At 43.7% G+C, this 22,216-nt stretch overlaps 1 protein-coding gene across 2 annotated transcripts in view; it reads left to right on the top strand.

Annotated features, from left to right (window-relative positions):
• BAIAP2L1 (BAR/IMD domain containing adaptor protein 2 like 1) overlaps nucleotides 1-22,216 on the top strand; it is a 149,787-nt gene that overhangs the window by 88,299 nt on the left and 39,272 nt on the right. For both annotated transcript variants that reach the window (XM_068244575.1, XM_068244576.1), the window contains exon 4: nucleotides 19,607-19,668. In XM_068244575.1, coding sequence (XP_068100676.1) covers nucleotides 19,607-19,668 — 62 coding nt within the window. The remainder of the gene's footprint in view (nucleotides 1-19,606; nucleotides 19,669-22,216) is intronic.

Below are 22,216 nucleotides of genomic sequence, written 5' to 3'. Positions count from 1 at the left end.
TGTGACCATTTTTATTTTCCTAATACTAAACGATTATGGGAAGTAGGAGCGGTGGTAAGGCATTCTACCTGATCTGGCTGACCCTCCAGATCAGGTGGTGTGGGGTTTTTTTTTGTTTTTGTTTTTTTTCCTGGTTGGGCACTGGTTTGGGATTTAAACGGTCTGTGATTAAAAAAAAAAAAAAAAAAAGTCATATTTAGGAGTATGGAGAATATTTCTCTTCATTTTTCAGTTTAGGTTTGCTAAGTTCTCTTCATTGATGTGATGCTGGACATAGTACATGTACTGATGTCTAACACTTTTTTGAGGCCCCTTGTAGGCAGATGGTGCCCAGGATGATGTGTTGGAAATATGATATGGTGTAGGCCCAGAGCCAATATTTGTTGAGTGCTGTAGCGGAAACTGTATTTTGCTTTAACAAAAGACCTTTGGAACAGTTAGTAAGAAATACAATGCACAGATGACAGGCTATAGGTGCTGATGGCGAGAGGAAGCTAGGATTAGTTTTATTCATTAGGGAGCCATTCTTCACTAGCAGTGTTTATGTAATCTGTCAGCACCTTTATTAAATATGGTGTTAAGCAAACTTATTTTAGTACCCACTTAAGTGAAGAGGGATATAGCTGTAACTAGATCAAATAAATTATCCTCTTTCAGTCTATCAAACATTACTATTATATGTGGCCTCTTATCAGGTACACAACCAATATCTGAAATTGATGGTTCTTCTGGATTCCACCGTGTACACTTGATATTACATTATATTAATTAGATGCTTTGTCATTCTGACCGCTGCTAGTGCTATATGTGTACTGCTCTATGCAGTGCAAAGTGTGTACATGTAAAAAGACCACTGGAGAAGGCTGCTAGTAGAATGCAGTATCTGTAAAATTATTGATACTACCTACTACTTAATACCAAAAGTAAAATATCTGTAATCTTTACCAATATTTTACTATGACCTAACCCTAGTCTCACACAGAACCCTCCCTCTACCCTCCCTCTACTGATGCCTAACCCTAAGACCCCTTTCCTGTGGTGCCTAACCCTAAGGCCCCCCCTTATGGTGGTGCCTTACCTTAAAGGAGAACTTCAGCCTAAACAAACATACTGTCATTAAGTTAAATTAGTTATGTTAATTAGAATAGATAGGTAATATAATCTCTTACCCACCCTGTTTTAAAAGAAGAGGCAAATGTTTGTGATTCATGGGGGCTGCCATCTTTGTCATGGGGGCAGCCATCTTTTTGGTAGAAAAAAAGGAGGTGACAGGGAGCATGAGACACAGTTCCAACTGTCCTGTGTGCTGATCACCCCTTCCAGCTGCACACACTAGGCTTCAAATGTCAAATTCAAAATGTAAAAAAAAAAAATTGCACCAAAACAGCAGAACAAGAACAACATCAGAAATCCCATCATGCTTTGCACAGCATAAGGGGAAAACTGCCCGGGCAGTTTTCTTCTGTGCAGCTAAAAATGAGGCTTTTATAAGAGAAACAAAGTTCTGATGCTGTGAAACTGTTAAAGAAACACCAGGCCGTTTCAGTGCTGCTGAGTCGATTTTTAGTCTGGAGGTTCACTTTAACCACCAGCCCCCGTTATCCCGTGGTGCCTAACCTGGTGTGAATGGGTCACTCAGAATGTGTGGTTAAGAGGTAGTGTTGCAGGTGCCATGTGACCAGGGCTTTGGTGTCAGAGCGATTTTTGGGTACCTGGAGTCGGAGGTGTCATAAACTGAGGAGTTGGAGTCGGGTGATTTTTGTATCCACTCCATAGCCCTGCAAGGGCTGTGGAGTCAGTCGAGGAGTCTGAGCAATTTTGGGTACCTGGAGTTGGAGGTTTCATAAACTGAGGGGTCAGTCGGATGATTTTTGTACTGACTCTGCCTGTGACTGCAAGATAGCCTGCCGGCCTTGTGATAACAAGCAGCAGGGACAGGGCACTCTTGAAAGTGTAATTTTAGGTCTCTTTTCCAAGTAGTAGCTTCCTTCATTGCTGGTGCACATCTCAGTGCACACTAACCCTGTGGCAGTAGGCCTCCGCAGACTCCTATGGCAGCTATGCTGACTGTAATCACAAATGCAGAATACCCAAACTGCCCTTATCAAAACTATTTTCAGCCATTGCTTCTATGGAGGTATTAATTACAGTATATACCCAGTCCTACCTTCACCATCACATCCATACCACACTGTGTAACGCTCCTCTGTAAGTTTCTAACCCAGAGGTCCCCAAACTTTTTCTGTCAAGGGCCGGGTCAACATACTTCAGACTGCCGGGGGAGGGGGGGGAACATGCATAAAATGATGTTGAAAAACATTACATTGAATCTAGGTATTCATTCCCCCCAATTATGCCCGGAGGAGAACTCCCAGCAGCAGCCATTCAGTCATGTGGCGTCCGAAGAAGGCTTTTATGCACCAGACAGTGAAGCATACCCAGGTGACAACCTGCCGTCCAATTGGACAGCAGTGTTACCTGAGGCAAAATTGGATTGGAAGCCAGCGAATGACTCCTCACTGGCTTCTACAGTATGTGGATGGGTGATGCCCACACTGCTATTCTATATGCAGGCTGCTGATATTCAGAGGAGCAGTGGGACACATCTATAAGTTATACATTTTGTGTTTGGGGGGCCTGTGAAGAAACCTCAGCAGGCCGCATTCGGCCCACGGACCTTAGTTTGAGGACCACTGTTCTAACCAAACCTTGCCTAATTTATTTGTTTTCAATCCAGCCAAAAATATTCTTGTAATAATCTAATAGACTGAATTGTGACATTTTTTTTTAGCCTCTTGGGGATTCAATTAGCATGATCTCCCCACTTTAGTTCCCGACCCTATTCCAACCATGGATTGTTAATCCTCTACTACAGCTCACAAGTTCTTCTGGATCTTAACTCTCTCTTTGGCTTTCTCATATTTAAAAATAATAAACTAAACCTGTAGATTGCAACGCCATCCTTTGTTACTCCTACAGAAGTGGAACTCCAGTCAGAAATGTAGTAACTTGACATACCTGCCTTACAATGACACCAGTCACCTGACCATCCAGTCTCCACCCTCTTAGTTCTGGATGCAGCAATCCTATTTCACGATAATGATATATTATTCATCTCTGTTGGCGGAACAAAATGTGCACAGAATGTCGCAGAGCATGCTATTCTACGGCTTTCTAGAAACTATTCAATCATCTCTGCTGGTATTTTCAGAACAAGCCCTTCCAATTGCATGCTATGCATGTTGGGTTTTAGAAGTTTAACATCGAAAAGTTCACCTTTTCTTCAAGTTGAAATCCAGCATTTATATGGCAACACGTGGGATTCTTTCACAATTCCCTTCCATTCTAGATGCCAGTGCAACAGACAACCATGTCTTTTTGGAGACAGGTGAGGCCTATGCTGCCTATTCCTTATGAAAGAGGGCACATCAAGGGCTGCTACTCTCCCACCTCTAAGCCTTATTAGTGGGAACAAGGTTGGACAGCCACTTATCCTCTGTCCTGTATCTGACTATGGAAGGGGTGTGGCCCAAGGAGGGAGTGTGGCCCAAAGAGGGGGTGTGTTCGATACAGCTAGTCTAATGGAGTATGTAGGAGGGAGTCGGGCAATAGGCTCTAAGGGGTGGCCCAGGGTTAGGCTTCAAAGGACAACTGAAGTGAGTGTGATATGGATGCTGCCATATTTATTTCCTTTTAAACAATACCAGATGTGTCTAACTAACACCAGAAACAAGCATGCAGCTAATCCTGTCAGAAACACCTGATCTGCCTATGCTTGTTCAGGGTCTAGGGCTAAAGGTACTAGAGGCAGAGGATCAACAGGATAGTCTGGCAACTGGTGTTGTTTAAAAGAGAGTAAATATGGCAGCCTCCGTATCCCTCTCCTCATTTGTAAACACAGGATGGTAACAATGTCTGCTTCCATGAAAGCAGGAAATAGACACGCTGCAGATTTATTGCAGGATTTGTATCAGCTGTAACAAAGAAATGTGTTTTTCTTTAAAGCTTACTATGCTTTTGCTTATCTTTTAGAGCAGAGGAAGTTCTGAGTTCAGGCTATACTCCATGCTGCATGTAGGACAGTATTTCCTTCTGAAACCTGAATAGATCTGTGGTGTTGGGGGCAGTATATTGATATCGGACAGGGTTAACAAAGCTTTGTGTAGAAGTAGATGAATGGCAGGTAGTGGAACATTTTACACCCTGCTCAAAATGTTAATCTGATGAAAGATTTTAATTCCCATTCTGACTGTTTAATCTGATTATAGTCTGCAGGTTATTCTAGAAGCTGCATTGTTCATTACGTTGCTTCCCAGATACTGAACTGTATCACACTTTGTAGTGTTCCTACCTCTTTTTTTTTGTTCACAAAATCATTGTTTCAGTAGATATTTGCTTTTGGTGATTTTCCTCGGAACATCCAGACAATGCAAGGCTCTCCGTTTCCTTTACCAGATAGAGATCGCATAGACTGTTCACATAGACTGTGCTTGAGAAACCGCATGCTTGGATGTGGAGGATAACTAGGTTGACAAGAGGGCAGGGAATACTAGAGTTGCATCTGCAGGCATTGTCTGTCCAATGATTGGGTCTCATTGCTGTTCATTGGCAGGAGATCAGTGGTCAGGATTGAACTGACACTGCGGATTCTTGTTAGATGAATTGAACACTAAACCTTCCTTCGTTCCACAGTTTTTGTTTTTTTTACGATTGCTAATACTGGATGGTGACTGGAAACCTGTTACTCAGATCATTTTCCTCTAACTACATACTATGACAATTTTAAAGGGTTCGTACACCAGACTCTGGTATTTCAATTTTAGCTGGCATCTGAGGGTTGGCTTTCTAATAGAGTCCTGTAACTTGGGGACTCAAGCGGTGAGATATTCTCATACTTGAGCGAATAAATCATAGTTTTCATTCTGCTTTCATCCTCCACAGAAAATTCCTCAGACTGACTAAAGTTGCCCATACATCAGACTATGTATGGGCAGATCGACCAAAACTCTGTCTGATCAAATCTGATTGGAGAGAGATCTGTTTCCTGTCCATACACCACAGGCCGATTCCCAATTGATGTCATGCTGCATCTGCCGCCTCGCCTCTGTTCCCACAGTGCATAAATGTACGTGTATGTGTGCATTTATAAATTGTGAGGTCACACCTCCCCCCCCCCCCCGACATGTGCCAGCAGCATGTGTGGGGCTAAGGGAAGGACGGGCACCGTGACACAGGACAGGTAATGTATAAATGCACACATACATGTAGGTTTATACACTGTGGGAACCCCGCTCGGGGGGTTCTTCACGTTCATCCCTCGTCCCCATATCACTCACCTTTACCACTGGGTACCCGATCAACCACAGCAGCTCGACATCTCGCAGCATGTCCGATCGACGTGCTCGTCCGAAATTGGTCACATCGTCGATCAGGCATGCACTTGGCCGCACAGATTTTCTTCTGATTGGATTATTATTGAATTGGATGGTTGATCAGCCTCTAAGTTGCTAGATGTATGGGTACCTTTAGGCTTGTATGCAATATTGCTTTAAGCAGTATTACAATACATTACTTGCAATGTATTCTACTCTACTCATCGTACAGTAAAACTTTACACATGTTGTTCTGCTTAACCCAGTTTAGTGCATACACCTGTATGACCCTTAAGGTGCATACATGCTTCCAGTTTTGATTGGCCAATCACAGTCCAATTTTACCACTTCCATGTGGTATCAGGCCCTACAGACTTAATGAGCAGATTGTGCAGGTAAACCCTCATATTCCATGGAGGTGGTAAAATTGGACAGTTGAAATTGGATGTGTGTAACAGGCAGCTAAAGGTTTGCAGGCCTCTGATTTCAGACAAGAGTTGAGGATTGGAGACCGTGGCCCTTCTCTTTTCTCCCAAGATTATATATTTTACTTCCTACTTACAAAATAACTTCACAAGAGAGCCATGTGTCACAATTAAGTGTACACAAAATGTGATGCTTAATACTTGTGCACATTGTCATCTCAACCTCATAATATCCTTGAACTATTGCAGGCATGGTGGCACAGGTAGTCCCCGAATTACAGATGTCTGACTTACGGACGACCCACAGTTTTTGAGAAAATAGATTTTTAAAAGTTCAAGTATTAAATGTTTTTTAAACTTGGCAAAATGACATTTTTCTGCAATACACTATACTATTTGGCGAGTTCCGAGTTCTGCATACACAAGTTATATATTTTAAAGCAAACCTGCGATACAGCACTGAAACCCTCTGGAAGTTTGCGTGGATTACGTAAAATCTGTTCAATTTCAAAATTGTAATTACATATAACATAACATTACATATAATAATCATAAACGTGAGCGAAGACATGAGAGAAATTAGCACATTGCTATCACTAGGACAGAAGGAGGCATAAAGTGGGACGGGGGAGCAGCGGTGACACTGGAGGCACAGGACGACACAGAGGAGGTACAGGGGACAGAAATGGCACACTGTTCCAACTTAAGATCCTATGCAGGTTAATGCTGTGAATATTATGAATAAAGGTGGGGTTGTGCATCCCTAAAAACATGCTGCAATTGACTGGTTAATCGCTCAGGCATGCAGCACCTATATTAGGCTGAAAATACATGCCCTGCGTCCAAACCAAATGCTACATTTATTATACTATGGAGGAACTTTGGCTTCCACCATAGTTTGCATGCAAAGTATAATATACTAGACACTTGCACCAGGGTGAGGCAGACCTCCGGGCGAGTGGCCTAACCAAAATTAAAAACAAAATATGTATAACCTTGGGAGCAGCTAAGCAAAAATGTGTAACTTACATTTTAATGGACAGCGTGGAGAGGGCCAGCGCATACCACAAAGGCTGCATCTGAAATGACCAACAGCTCACATGTGCAGCACCTCAACTAAGCTATCGGCACACTTTGCATTCAACTCAGATGCAAATCATATGCATAACTACTATTACTTACCATGCAAACAGGAAACTCAGGAATACGGGCTAGAGGCGGGAGCAGCTAACGCGGTAGTTACATACTAGCAAAATTAGGAAAAAAGGGGGGGTTGCGCATCCCTAAAAACATGCTGCAATTGACTGGTTAATCACTCAGGCATGCAGCACCTCAATTAGGCTGAAAATGCATGCCCTGCGTCCAAACCAAATGCTACATTTATTATACTATGGAGGAACTTTGGCTTCCACCATAGTTTGCATGCAAAGTATAATATACTAGACACTTGCGCCACGGTGAGGCAGACCTCCGGGCAAGTGACCTAACCTAAATTAAAAACAACATATGCATAACCTTGGGAGCAGCTAAGCAAAAATGTGTAAGTTGCATTTTAATGGACAGCGAGGAGATGGCCAGCACATACCACAAAGGCTGCATCTGAAATGACCAACCGCTCACATGTGCAGCACCTCAACTAAGCTATCGGCACACTTTGCATTCAACTCAGATGCAAATCATATGCATAACTACTATTACTTAGCTGCTCCCAAGGTTATACATATACACCGTGGCGTAAGTGTCTAGTATATATACTTTGCATGCAAACTATGGTGGAAGCCAAAGTTCCTCCATAGTATAATAAATGTAGCATTTGGTTTGGACGCAGGGCATGCATTTTCAGCCTAATAGAGGTGCTGCATGCCTGAGCGCATTGCAGCATGTTTTTAGGGATGCGCAACCCCCCTTTTTTTTCATAATTTTGCTAGTATGTAACTACCAGGTTAGCTGCTCCCGCCTCCAGCCCGTATTCCTGAGTTTCCTGTTTGCATGGCAAGTAATAGTAGTTATGCATATGATTTGCATCTGAGATGAATGCGAAGTGTGCAGATAGCTTATTTGAGGTGCTGCACATGTGAGCTGTTGGTCATTTCAGATGCAGCCTTTGTGGTATGCGCTGGCCCTCTCCTTGCTAATGCTGGGAATACACCATACAATTTTCTGTTAGATTTTCTGTTAGAATGCATAATTAGATTATTTTCTGTAGAGAATGGTCATTATCTCTGGTGCATTGTCTTCTGTTTATCTCCTGCTGAGTAGAACAATGCCTAATTGCTCGGCAGATAGATACATTTCCAACATGTTGAACTTTATCTATCTGGCAGGTAAATCTAACAGAAAATTGTATGGTGTATTCCCAGCATAAGAATAAACCTACAGTCCCCATCTCGTTTAACTGGGACCTACCTGTATTCATTTAAAAAACTTGCCTGTCTCCTGAAACTCATACTTTGCTTCCTGACTGTCTTGACTTATGCTTTTGAATGGTTGGACATTTTTTAATAACGCTCATCCCAGAGCAACTTAATTGGATTGAAGACAAGTGACTGGGTAGGTACCCTTCTCACATCTTGGAATTATGTTTGAGATCATTGTCTAGTTGGATTTAAAATTAGCACTGACTTGACATAGACCGGAAGGGAGTGGTTAAGCGCTGCAATTTAGATTGACAGTCATTCCTGTTTAGTTTGCCATTCACATGAATCACCAACTTTCTCTGCTCCAAAACAATGCCAAACCCTAAAGCCTCGTACACACAGTAATGGGTTCTCAGCTGAGCCAGAGCAGTCTCTACCAAGAATCTAATGTGTACAGCCACCTCAATGCATTGCCGAGACATCGGGTGCAAGAGGGGAATGGTCCTTTCTTCTGGGTCTCGGATCTTTTATGCTGGGCATACACGGCGAGGTGCGCTCTTATCAATCAAGCCGCTGATGGCTTGATTGATAATATCCAACAGGTCCGATGACCTGCCAGATTCCCCGCTCGATCACCGCTGGCGGACAATAGTGGGGAATCGAGCGGCTGATGAGGAGCGCCGGCGGGGACGAGCGGGAATCGATCCGCGCGGATGACACGTGTATGCCCAGCATTAGACTAGACTGCGTAAACAAGGTGATGCCTCTCCTAGACTTTATAGGTGCTCACCGAAGGATACATCACTTACTTATGACAAAGCATTACAGCCAACTCTTCTTTCTCAGGACCCTGTGACCATGTCTTATTTTTATACCTGAAACTTTTTAATTGAAGCAGCAATGAGAACCCTTGTTTCATTCTTTCCCAATGTTCAAACCAAACTCCTGGCACAAATGGTCCTTGAGTTGAGTGCTGAATGTGAAACTGTGTATTAGAGCTAAAAATTGATACCGGATTATCTTTCAGGAGCCTCTCCCGTATTGAATAATCTTAATCTGCTCCCATTCTGGCAGGTAGGTCTACACCACACTGGCTTTTGAAAGTGGGAAGGCACATTGCATCTGATGTACGATCCACTGTCCATCCATGCTAGTATTTGTTGGTGTCCACCTCAGAGCCCTATGAAACCCTAGCAGTCAAATCCATACTCAGTTGGGTGTCCGGAAGAGTCATGTAGGACAGGGCTTTGTGTTCTGTTACTGCAGCTGAACCATTTAAAGTGGACATGTGTGAACAGATCTTGTAGATTACACAATTCATCATTCTGCAAAAAATGTTCCGGATTGGTCTCTAGTGTGGACCTAGCCTTAGTGGTAGAACTTCTTTTGCTTTTTTTGTGTGTAGAGGCTTCTTGGTTAGCCTGTCACATATATTTTGTTTTATGGCTGGTCGGTAGCCCTTACCCTGCCACTACCTGCAGCCCAGATTATTAGAATTTGTAGCCAGAAATGTTTGTCGAGAGTTCAGTCCGTGTTGCTCAAACTCTCCCCTTCCCCCTCTACCACAGGCCTAATGATGCTCGCAGGGGTGTAATTGAACTTAACAGGGCCCCCCCTGCAAAAAATGGTAGCATGGGATCCCCTTGGTCCCCGAAACCCCATGCATGTCACGTGATCAAGAGCCAGCGAATGGTAGCAGGGAGAGTTCTGCTGTTAAGCGGCCTCTGAAAGCAGGAAACATTTTTTTACATGTTTGGATTGTGGTGTGCGGACCCTTCTCACTGATGTCTGGTGTGTGGACCCTTCTCGCTGATGTCTGGTGTGTGGACCCTTCTCGCTGATGTCTGGTGTGTGGACCCTTCTCGCTGATGTCTGGTGTGTGGACCCTTCTCGCTGATGTCTGGTGTGTGGACCCTTCTCGCTGATGTCTGGTGTGTGGACCCTTCTCGCTGATGTCTGGTGTGTGGACCCTTCTCGCTGATGTCTGGTGTGTGGACCCTTCTCGCTGATGTCTGGTGTGTGGACCCTTCTCGCTGATGTCTGGTGTGTGGACCCTTCTCGCTGATGTCTGGTGTGTGGACCCTTCTCGCTGATGTCTGGTGTGTGGACCCTTCTCGCTGATGTCTGGTGTGTGGACCCTTCTCGCTGATGTCTGGTGTGTGGACCCTTCTCGCTGATGTCTGGTGTGTGGACCCTTCTCGCTGATGTCTGGTGTGTGGACCCTTCTCGCTGATGTCTGGTGTGTGGACCCTTCTCGCTGATGTCTGGTGTGTGGACCCTTCTCGCTGATGTCTGGTGTGTGGACCCTTCTCGCTGATGTCGCTGATGTCTGGTGTGTGGACCCTTCTCGCTGATGTCGCTGATGTCTGGTGTGTGGACCCTTCTCGCTGATGTCTGGTGTGTGGACCCTTCTCGCTGATGTCTGGTGTGTGGACCCTTCTCGCTGATGTCTGGTGTGTGGACCCTTCTCGCTGATGTCTGGTGTGTGGACCCTTCTCGCTGATGTCTGGTGTGTGGACCCTTCTCGCTGATGTCTGGTGTGTGGACCCTTCTCGCTGATGTCTGGTGTGTGGACCCTTCTCGCTGATGTCTGGTGTGTGGACCCTTCTCGCTGATGTCTGGTGTGTGGACCCTTCTCGCTGATGTCTGGTGTGTGGACCCTTCTCGCTGATGTCTGGTGTGTGGACCCTTCTCGCTGATGTCTGGTGTGTGGACCCTTCTCGCTGATGTCTGGTGTGTGGACCCTTCTCGCTGATGTCTGGTGTGTGGACCCTTCTCGCTGATGTCTGGTGTGTGGACCCTTCTCGCTGATGTCTGGTGTGTGGACCCTTCTCGCTGATGTCTGGTGTGTGGACCCTTCTCGCTGATGTCTGGTGTGTGGACCCTTCTCGCTGATGTCTGGTGTGTGGACCCTTCTCGCTGATGTCTGGTGTGTGGACCCTTCTCGCTGATGTCTGGTGTGTGGACCCTTCTCGCTGATGTCTGTTGTGTGGACCCTTCTCGCTGATGTCTGGTGTGTGGACCCTTCTCGCTGATGTCTGGTGTGTGGACCCTTCTCGCTGATGTCTGGTGTGTGGACCCTTCTCGCTGATGTCTGGTGTGTGGACCCTTCTCGCTGATGTCTGGTGTGTGGACCCGTCTCGCTGATGTCTGGTGTGTGGACCCGTCTCACTGATGTCTGGTGTGTGGACCCGTCTCACTGATGTTTGGATTGCGGTGTGTGGATCCTTCTCACTGATGTTTGGATTGTGGTGTGCAGACCCTTCTTACTGATATTTGAATGTCCAATTGGACTAAATATTGCCCAGCTCTATGCAGGTAGTGTTAGTTAATGGAAGAGTAGCTGGAGAAGGTATGTAGACTATCAGTAAATGTAAGCTTTGCTGCTGTGCTGGTGCATGGTAGCTCTAGTCCTAATAAACAGCTGATGATGGGAGGAGGCTGTGCAGAGCTGTAAGCGTGCCAGAAGACTCTTAAATATTCATCTTGCATTGAATTGGAATGGAAAAGTACATAACCGGGTAAACAAGCACGAAGCAGCTCAGCAAGTATGAGCAACTTCTCTTCCTGATGGTTTGGTCACACCTTTCTCTTTCTTCAGCTGAGGGACAAGACAAATACAAATAAACAAATGTCATATCCATTCTACCAGTCTAGGCAAATCATCCCTTTTATTTACTATATGCTGAACGGCAGCACTTGTCTGTATTGAGAAATGGAGATGTATTACAATATATTCTGTCAAGTGTGTTAACTTCAATTAAGTTGGATACAGACACTACTGATGTCAGGTTGATCATCAGTAAGGCCAGGTAACTGGTGTTGTTTAAAAAAGGGCTGGGTATACTTTAAGCGGCCCGGACTGTGCGCCTTAAATTCTAAACCCACCCCCCCCCCTCCTCCCTCCAGAGTTGCTAGCGGGCAGCGGGGCCAGCGTGTAACATAGTGGCACGTCCTGTCATGTGACACCTTGTTACCTTGGAGACGTGACGCGGGAATCTGCGATCAAGGTGAGTTTCAATCCCGTGCCGTCTGCTCACAACTCTGCAGGGGGGGGGGGGGAGGAGGTAAATCCGGTCGCCTGTCAGCGGGCCGGTGATGCAGCACACGCGGGCCGTAGTTTGCCCAGCACTGGTTTAATAGAAAATAAATATAGCAGCCTCCATATCTTTCTTATTACAGGTTCCCACTAAGCCAGTTTGTATTTATACTATTGTAATTAATAATATACCCACCACTTTTGATCGGCTCAGTAGTGCTTTCTTATGCTTTCTAATGAATACTAGTTTCAGCTAAGGCTCCGTTTTTAGTTGGGGAATTGACTTGAAAGTGAAACTACACTAAATACATATTCATGGCTTTGCCAATGATTGCACCTTGTTGCTTGCACTTGCAGATTAGGCTTAGGGTTAACATGTATGGCCACCCATCATCTCTGCACAATACCGAGTGGCAACACAGAGACATGGTTGTACAGAGCACGCTGAGGATGGTTCATGATTGGCAGATTCTCACTAACATTGGCCCCAACCTCTGCGGCGATGCAAGTGGCAGAAACAGTCTTGTACGTATAGAGGGCAGCTCTGACAGCACTGTCGTGTGGGGGTCAGGGTCAAGCAGCAGTCTTGGAACAAGCAATCATGTGGCAACTGAACTTATTTCCTGTTGCTCCCACCAAAGCATAGGGCAATCGAGTATTTTCTTCCAGACCTGTCTGTCTTTGGTTAAGACCCCCTCTTCTGTCCAGGTCTCCCCACCACTCCTAGCTACCGTATCTGCAATATTTTTCTAAAGCATCTGCAAAGTGCAGATCTCTGAGACAGCAGCAATTGAAAACAAGGGAGTGGAGCTTAGAAGAGATTTATGGCAGGTTAGTATGCATGGTGCCAGTGCCCTCCCTGCTAACCCTTTACTGCATTGCACCACGAAATGAGGAGTATTTACCTGGTCCTTAACCACTATCCTAAGGAGGTAAAAATGTTCAGAAACTAGGTCATTTAAAGCACACCTTAAAGAGAAACCGTGACCAAGAATTTAACTTCATCCCAATCAGCAGCTGATAACCCCTTTTACGTGAGAAATCTATTCCTTTTCGCAAATGGATCATCAGGGGATCTGTATGGCTGATATTGTGGTGAAACCCCTCCCACAAGAAACTCTGAGGACCATGGTACTCCTAGCAGTTTCCAGTCTGTGAACCTTTGCATTGTGGGAAATAGCTGTTTACAGCTGTTTCCAACTGCCAAAAAAGCAAGCAGCAGCTACATCATCTTCCAGCAGTAAAAATGTCACCATATGATAAATGTCAGAATGTAAATCAGGGAGAGGAAAGATTTTACAATGGGCAAACACTGACTAAATCATTTATACCTAATTATTGTAAAAATGAAGCACATTTTTTATTGCATTATTTACACTGGAGTTCCTCTTTAAGTAAGAGGAATATGGAAGCTGACATGTTTATTTCCTTTTAAACAATGCACACTGCCTGGCTGTTCTGCTGATAATCTGCATCATATACTTTTTAGTTCACAACTAAAAATCGCAAAATGCTAGCGATTACCGCTAGCGTTTTGCGGGAGTGATTTTGCTGCGATTAACTGAGAAAAATCACTGGACACAGTAGTTTTGAGAGCGATCACGATTAGTGGTTCTATACATGCTAATTGTGATTGCTCAATCACCGCCAAAACTATGCAGGTAACTCATTTGCGATTATTGCTAATTGCAAAACGCCCGTGATCGCGGCAATGAGAACACTGCCATAGGATAACATGTGCTAAGCGGTTTAAAAAATGCTGGCGGTTTGCAGTGATGTGAACGGGGCCTTAGCCATAAACCCTGAACAAGCATGCAGATCAGGTGCTCTGACTGGATTATCTGCATGCTTGTTTCAGGTGTGTGATCCAGATATTACTGCAGCCAAAGAGATTACCAGGACTGCCAAGCAACTGATATTGTTTAATGCTGGGAATACACAATGAGATTTTTCAGCAGTTTTGCTGATCAGAAAAAAAACGATCGAAAATCTGATCGGACATGGCGTAAATTATCTATTGAACCATCTATCTGCCAAAAAAAAAATCTCATGGTGTTTTCCCAGCATAAAAGGAAATAAATATGGCAGCCACAATATCACTCCTCGTTCAGGTGTTGCAACTACTCCGTGTACTAGAAATGATCACTGGTATAGGCCACATTATGACGCATAGGCACACCATAACAATACGACTACTACACCCCCCCCCCCCCCTCCTCGTGCCTTCACTAGTAGGCTTCCTGAGCAGTGTGATCTAAAGTCTGCTATTGTAATAACTCAGCTTGGATGAAGAACTACAGCTGCTAGGTGTAACATATCCATGTAAATTGTGCCTAAATACCATTGTAATTTCTGGTTCAAACCAGGGCGGCAGAGCCAGTACAAAAATTCTGACTGCTCAGTTTATGAAACCACCAACTCGGAGTCCAACGCTAGGTACCCAAAATGACTCCAAGGCCTCGACTACAACACCACAGGCCTTGCAAGGAGTGGGTACAAAAAAAATCATCTGACTCCTCATTACATGAAACCTCCAGTTCCAGGTACCCAAAAATTGCTCCAACTCCCCTGGTCCAAACTATAATAAAGACCAGGCTCGCACAATAGCTATCATTTAGTTTTCAAGTTTACTCTTTAAAGTAGTGGCAATATATTTCCAAAACTAAAATGTCAGTAACTACTCTTTGTTACATAAAAGAACATTTAAAACGGGCCAACACTTTCTGTGTGTAAAAAAAAGTATACTCTCACTGCAGAGAGCTGGTCAAGATAGCTTAGTCTCATTGGCAAAGGCAGAAGACACTCTCTGCCACTGTTTTGATTCTGCTTCCTCTGCTGAACAGACACATCACCCTTCCAATAGCTGAGTCACTTCAGCAGAAAAGAAGGGGGGCAGAGTGAAGGCACATGCCTCAGAAAGCTTCAGACAGCAGTGATTACATTCGCCATTAACTCTCTGCTGTGAAAGTATGTTTTTATACGCAGAGAATGGTGGGATTGCTTTTTTTTTTTTGGCCAGTTTCATTTCTGTGTCTCTGAGGGTTCTCCTTTAACCAGTAAGTTATAGCTAGCAGAAAAAATGTCAAAACCTTGTGTTGAAGTTTCACCAACAAGCCATGTAGCTTCCTTGGCTGAATTCAGTCACCTTATTCTGGTTGAACTCGATGGACACATGTCTTTTTTTAACCCAAATAACTATGCAACCACGTAACTATTCCTGACACCAAGATGCCGCAGACTGAGAAAGCCTAGGTAATAAATAATGTGTGTGACTAGAAGACTCCACCCATAAAGTATAACTGATGCAAAATATGACTAAAAATAAAGAAGACTGAGGAAGCCGCTTGGATTAGTGGCAAAGCATAATCTTAGAGTACTTAAGAAGTCTAGTTGAATTTGACTTCTTTCCTTTAAATATGTCTGTATGTGACGGAAGAATAGTATTACACGGTCCGTTCACTGGAAGACCTTCAAATCTACAACTCCAAATTTTCATAAACTGGTTTATGTAAAAGAGGCTTCACTAGTATTAGTGAGTAAATATAAGAAAGGCTCAGGAGATTACCAGTGCAGGATATATGTTAAACCACCTTACCATAGGAGGGATTGTGTTTTTCAATGCAAGGGTCACGTTTCTGTTCTACAGTCATTCATACAGTCATTCATTGTCATTTTACTGGCCACTGTCTATTAAAGGGGAACCTGAAGTGAGAGTAATACAGAGGCAGCCATCTTTATTCTTTGATAAATAATGCAAGCTTGCCTGCCTGATGGCCAGGCAACTGGCATTGTTTATAGGGGAATGAAGATGGGAGCCTCTGTGTGCCTCTCATTTCAGGTTCCCTTTAATTGTATGGTCTGTACAGACTTCTGTTGGGTGCTCGGTTGGAATCCAGTAGTGAGGCTGTCTAATGTGGCCCCTGTTGGTAACAAAGGCTCAGCCCTCCTCCTTATGTTCTTATTCCTACCAACATTGGTCATCCATGAAAAATACTGTAATTTTAAAAGTGTGTTATAAATGAGCCTAGGTAATTGATTTACTTTATTTCTGACATACGAACTCTGCAGTGACAAGAGGCAAGACAGGCAAATGAAAAGACCAGTTATCTCACAGGTAAAATGTCATTGATAAACGGGCATAAGAGGGAATTTAGCTTTTAATGGTTGTTCAGTGTTCTTTAAACACATTGGGCTTGATTCACAAAGCGGTGCTAACTGTTAGCACGCCTGTGAAAACCCCCTTAGCACGTCTAAACGAGTTTTCTTTGCGCGCAAAGCTTTATGTGCGCAAAACTGTATGCGCGTAAAACTTTACGCACGGACTGCACAGAGCGCAGGGCGCTCTGCATGAAGTGCCCATTAAAGCCTATGGGACTTAGCGTGCGCATAGGACTTTGCACGCGCGCGATCTGATTGAGAAATCCGGTGCTAACCTACTAAGCACCCTGGTTAGCACGTCTAAAGACTTTAGACGTGCTAAGTAGGTTAGCACCGCTTTGTGAATCAAGCCATTTGTAGGCTGCATAGCAGAGCTATATTAACATCATATACTTTCCTTTCACTGAGAACTTCTACCTACATAGTTCTGATTTTTTCAATAGACCTTTCACATGACTCTTTTTTTATTGTTTTTTTTTATTTTGCAATACAGAGTTCTTTTATAGCATATCTACCATAAAAACAGTGTAATGTGGCATAGTGCATATTAAAGCAGGAAGCATAAAGCACACACGCATATCTTGCATTTTTATTTCCGGGCTCTGGAGGACTAGACAGGAAAACTTTAGATAGAAAATGTATTTTGGCTTATTCAGGTTGTATTGTATATACCGTACTTGCATATTATGGAAAACACTTATTAGAGCAGGATTACCCACCAGGCAAACTAGGCAGGTGCCAAGGGGCTCACCTGCCACCTTCTCTGACCTCTCTCCTCTTCAGCTTACCAAAAGGACCGCAAGGAGGCCCCAAATCTACAACTTGCCTAGGGCCCCGCTATTAATTATTCACCTCTGCTTATAGGATGTCTGAAATTAGGTCTCTCGTTTTGAAATTACCTCATAAACCTGGCTCCACATATAGACTTGTGTGTTCTGAAGACAGCAGCATTGCTTGACTAACTCTGCAGTGTAAACAAACCTCCAGCAGGGGAGCAACAGAGACTGGAATAACCATTAAATGTCTGCAGCAGCTGTCTGCTGTCACCCAAGAACACTAAGAAAGGTGAGGTAAGGTCATTTTCAGGATTGCAAAAGAAAGAAATTGTGACCACAGCTCTGGCCAACAAAGTGAGATGACCTCACTTTACAAACACATAGTGTTATCTTGGTTTGTAGAACATGGCAGAGGTGGGAGGGTTAAGGTAGAGAAAAGTTTCGCTCAGGTTTTCTTCAAAGCCAGCCTATTGCGGTTTGAGGTTGCAATGCTGTCACTTTTATTACTGCTGTTATTGTTGTACTAGTTATTGGTGTCCACAAACCTGGTTGCCAGGCCCATTAATATCAGCTTGCTAATGTTATACCTTCTTTTTAACCCTTTGAGCACAACAGTGTTGCAATGTGTGGTAGAGGTATTCATGATTAGAGCAAGTAGAAGGAGAATATTAGCACAACAAAGTAAGTAGCAGGAGAGGGAGGTAATCAGATTTGGGAATTGCAAATCCATTATATTAGAAGCCCGAATGAGGAGCAGTTAGTGATGTGAACTGTTCAGTTACTTCATAAAATTCTGATATATGGAATGAAATCCACCCTTTAGTGATGCTGGGAAATGCATTTTCTTTCTTCTACCTTAGGCCAGTTGACAGCATACATTTTGTATAGATGTTAATGAGTTTACTGTGAGTAGCTGATAGTATCAATATTGGTAATTTTAGATTACTGATACTATTCATCACTACTACTCACATCAAACACATCTCCTAAACCCTCCCTTCACTCTTACACTACTAACACTCCTTTACAGCTAACACTCAGGAGCTGAGCACACTAACTCTCTTCTATCCCCTTGTGTCCACCTCTCTCAATCTGTGACATTGATGTGTGGATGGAAAGTGTGCTCAGGTTCTTAGGCTTAGTTCACACTATGGGCTTGATTCACAAATCTGCACTGCTACAACAGAGCAGCTTAATGAGTCTAGAGAGAGTTATAGTTGCCTGCGCACACTATGCAGCCATAGCGTGTGCAGTGAAATTACACTGTGATTAGCTATTGTAAAGGGCGCTTCGTTACTCTTAACGAGCACTTCATTGAACCCACCCAGAGCCCGACGGGTGCAGTAGGCAAAGTGCAGGAATCTAGTACTTTGAAGCTACTGGACCCGCCAGCATTCAAAATATCAGGCTATGGTACTGCCAAGCACGCCACTTGCCGCCTGCTCTCCAAAAAAGCACTTTGCAGATGACCACCCACTGGTCTAGCATTTGGACAGCAGTTTCCTACTAAGTGGTTAGTATTTACCACCTTCATGTTGGTCGTACCTAATTATGGCTCGAGTGACTGAGAGGTTTGTAAATTAGCGGTTATATGGTTACAGTTGTATGTAGCATCCACAGTAACATGTACATGAATAAACCTGTGACAGCCTGTGTTTAAAAAAAATGACAAATAATACAAATTCTCACAATGGGTACTAGGGTGAGTTTGTAATGACAGTGTCCGACTTTTTTAGGTACTCCCACACAGTATTTTTTTTTGTTCCACAGATGAGATCTGCAATATTATACCACACAGTAGCTTGCTATTTTAAATAATCCAGAACAGATTTCCTGGTCCAGTCAGTGCATTTCATTTATGAAGTAATATTGCACTGCAGTATGTATTTCTGTGTATTGCCCCCTTCACTAAGGTTAATGGGGTAATTGTCTCAACAAACAGCCTCACAGATGGCTGTGCTCCAGGAAAAAAATGATCAAAAAGGAGGGAATTAAAAATCTTGTATTTGGGACTTTGAATTGGTGAATGTTTAGTATTTCTTATAAGTCCAGAACAAGTTTTTATGTGTTGACTGTCAATAAACTGCAACTAATGACAAACACATTCTAACATGGGACATTTCTGAAACTAGTCATGTGACACTGCACTGCTCCAGATAATTTCATGACATGACCATTGCTTTTACTATAAGTTGTGTAATGTGCACGTTATCTAATCGTACACATGGAGATGTGACGTGTGCTGGCGCCATGGGTTCACAGCCCTTTGTTCTGATTAAGGCTAATGCTGTCCGCGAATAAGAATTGCAGTAAGACTAACTGAAATGTCACCTGTCTGGAATTTCCCAGGAAATATGGGAATAATATTCAAAAGCTTGTGTATTAATATACAGGTGGAATGGTTTGCTTTTCCTGACAGCAGCAGTCAGTAGCCATTTGCTTTGTTTCAGTATTAGTTCATGTTCTGTTTCTTTTGCAGGTACAGTGCTGCAGGATATTTCAGCTGTACACAAAAAGCTAAATGACAGCTTAGAGGAAAATGTAAGTATACTGATTATATCGCATGCATAAAACTACTACTACAGCCCAACATTGATACCTCAGAGGGAGCATTGCACTCTCTGATGCACAGAAAACTTGTATGATTTCTCTCAATGTGCGTTTACAGTCAACCTGTTTTCAGCATTTGTGCATTATATACCGTATATACTCGGATACAAGTCGACCCCGTGTATAAGTCGACCCCCAAAATTTGACCCTCACAAGGTGGATTTTTCCAATTATTCAAGTATAAGTCTATAGGTAAGTCTATAGAGTCTATAGGTAAGCCAGCCAGGTATCTGCCTCCAGTATAGGTAGCCAGCATAGGTAGGCAGCCAGGTATAGTTGCCCCCGGTATAGGTAGGTAGCCAGTATAGTTGCCAGTAGCATAGGTAGGTAGCCAGTATAGTTGCCAGTAGCATAGGTAGGTAGCCAGTATAGTTGCCATTAGCATAGGTAGGTAGCCAGTATAGTTGCCAGTAGCATAGGTAGGTAGCCAGTATAGTTGCCATTAGTATAGGTAGGTAGCCAGTATAGTTGCCAGTAGCATAGGTAGGTAGCCAGTATAGTTGCCATTAGTATAGGTAGGTAGCCAGTATAGTTGCCATTAGTATAGGTAGGTAGCCAGTATAGTTGCCATTAGTATAGGTAGGTAGCCAGTATAGTTGCCAGTAGTATAGGTAGGTAGCCAGTATAGTTGCCAGCAGCATAGGTAGGTAGCCAGTACAGTTGCCCCCATGTATAGGCTGCAGCGGTGGGGAGAGTGGGCATGGAGGCAAACATCTCACCTTCTATCCTCCATCTACTTCCTCTCCCAGGCATCCCATGCGTTGATACCAGCGTTTCCTGTGATGACATCATCACAGGAGACGCTGGTATCAGCACAAGGGGATGCGTGGGAGAGGAAGTAGATGGAGGATAGAGGCTGTGGAAGGTGGGATGTTTGCCTCCATGCCCGCTTTCCCCGCCGCTGCAGCAGTCTCCTCTCACCATCCACCGCTGAGCGCAGTCTCCTCTCTTCTGCTCGCTTCTCCTCCACTCGCGCGGTAACTTCCGGTCCCGACGTCATGTGACATCGGGAGCCGGACCATCTCTCTTAAGGGGGCAGACGCGCGAGTGAGGGAGAAGAGAGGAAAAGAGGACACTGCGCCCAGCGATGGATGGTGAGTAACCCCTCCACACACACACACCCCACATCCATGACACACACCCTCACCCCACTCAGGCTGTAAGTCGCAAAATTTAGGACTATGCGACTATAAGTCGACCCCCCCACTTTTTTACTTTGAATCAGTCCTAAATTTTGCGACTTATACCCGAGTATATACGGTAGTTACATAGTTAGTCCATCGAATTCAACCAAAGAATAAAGTACAACACCAGCCTGCTCCCTCACATATCCCTGTTGATCCAGAGGAAGGCGAAAAACCCTTAGAAGGCATGGTCCAATTAGCCACAAAAGGGACAAAAATCCTTCCTGATTCCAGATGGCAATCAGATAAAATCCCTGGATCAACACCACTGGGAATTACCTAGTAATTATAGCCATGGATGTCTTTCAATGCAAGGAAAGCATCTAAGCCCCCTTAAATGCAGATATAGAATTTGTCATAACTACTTCCTGTGGCAATGCATTCCACATCTTAATCACTCTTAAGGTGGCCACTAATGATCCAATCTTTTTCATCCAATCTTACCATTTCTATGTAATATAAGGTAACTGCTTGAAGTATCCATTTAGTATATTCACTCCATTTACCCTTATACTACATAGATTTGGTAAGATTGGATGAAAAAGATTGGATCATTAGTGGCCACCATTACTATAAAGTATCCTTTCCTAAATAAATGGCTTAAACATTTTTCCTCCATGCGCAGATCATGTCCTCTAGTCCTTTCAGAAGGCCTAGGGACAAAAAGCTTATCCGCCAAGCTTTTATATTGCCTTCTGACGTATTTATGCATGTTAATTAGATCTCCTCTAAGGCATTTTTTTCTCCAGACTAAATAAGCACAGTTTATCTAACCTTTCCTGGTAACAACAGAGTAACCAAGCAGCTCAGGGTGACCCAAACTACTAGGAATGTATAGGGGGATAAAAGGAACCCCAAAGCCCTCCTACTAAAAAAGCAAAGCTTGGTGTAATTGCCTTCTTAAAACAGAAGGAAATTTGCAATAATTCAGTTATAAGTGAACATTTGTGGTTACCCACAATGCACTACTACTAAATATGCAAATTATCCCTTTTCACCCTTGTTAAGCAAAGCAAGCTTTCCTGGTAAGTGAGACCTTCCATCCCTCGTATCCATTTTGTTGCTCGTCTCTGCACCTGCTCTAAAACTGCAATATCTTTTCTGTAATGTGGTGCCCAGAACTGAATTCCATATTCCAGATGTGGCCTTACTAGAGAGTTAAACAGTAGCAATATTATGCTAGCATCTCGAGTTTTTATTTCCCTTTTAATGCATCCTAAAATTGTATTTGCTTCAGCTGCAGCGCCTTGGCATTGAATACGATTATTTAACTTGTCGATTAGTACTCCTAAGTC

This window comes from Hyperolius riggenbachi, chromosome 7 (assembly GCF_040937935.1).
Source record: "Hyperolius riggenbachi isolate aHypRig1 chromosome 7, aHypRig1.pri, whole genome shotgun sequence".
NCBI classification, from domain to species: domain Eukaryota; kingdom Metazoa; phylum Chordata; class Amphibia; order Anura; family Hyperoliidae; genus Hyperolius; species Hyperolius riggenbachi.
This window is presented reverse-complemented; position numbering and strand designations above follow the sequence as displayed.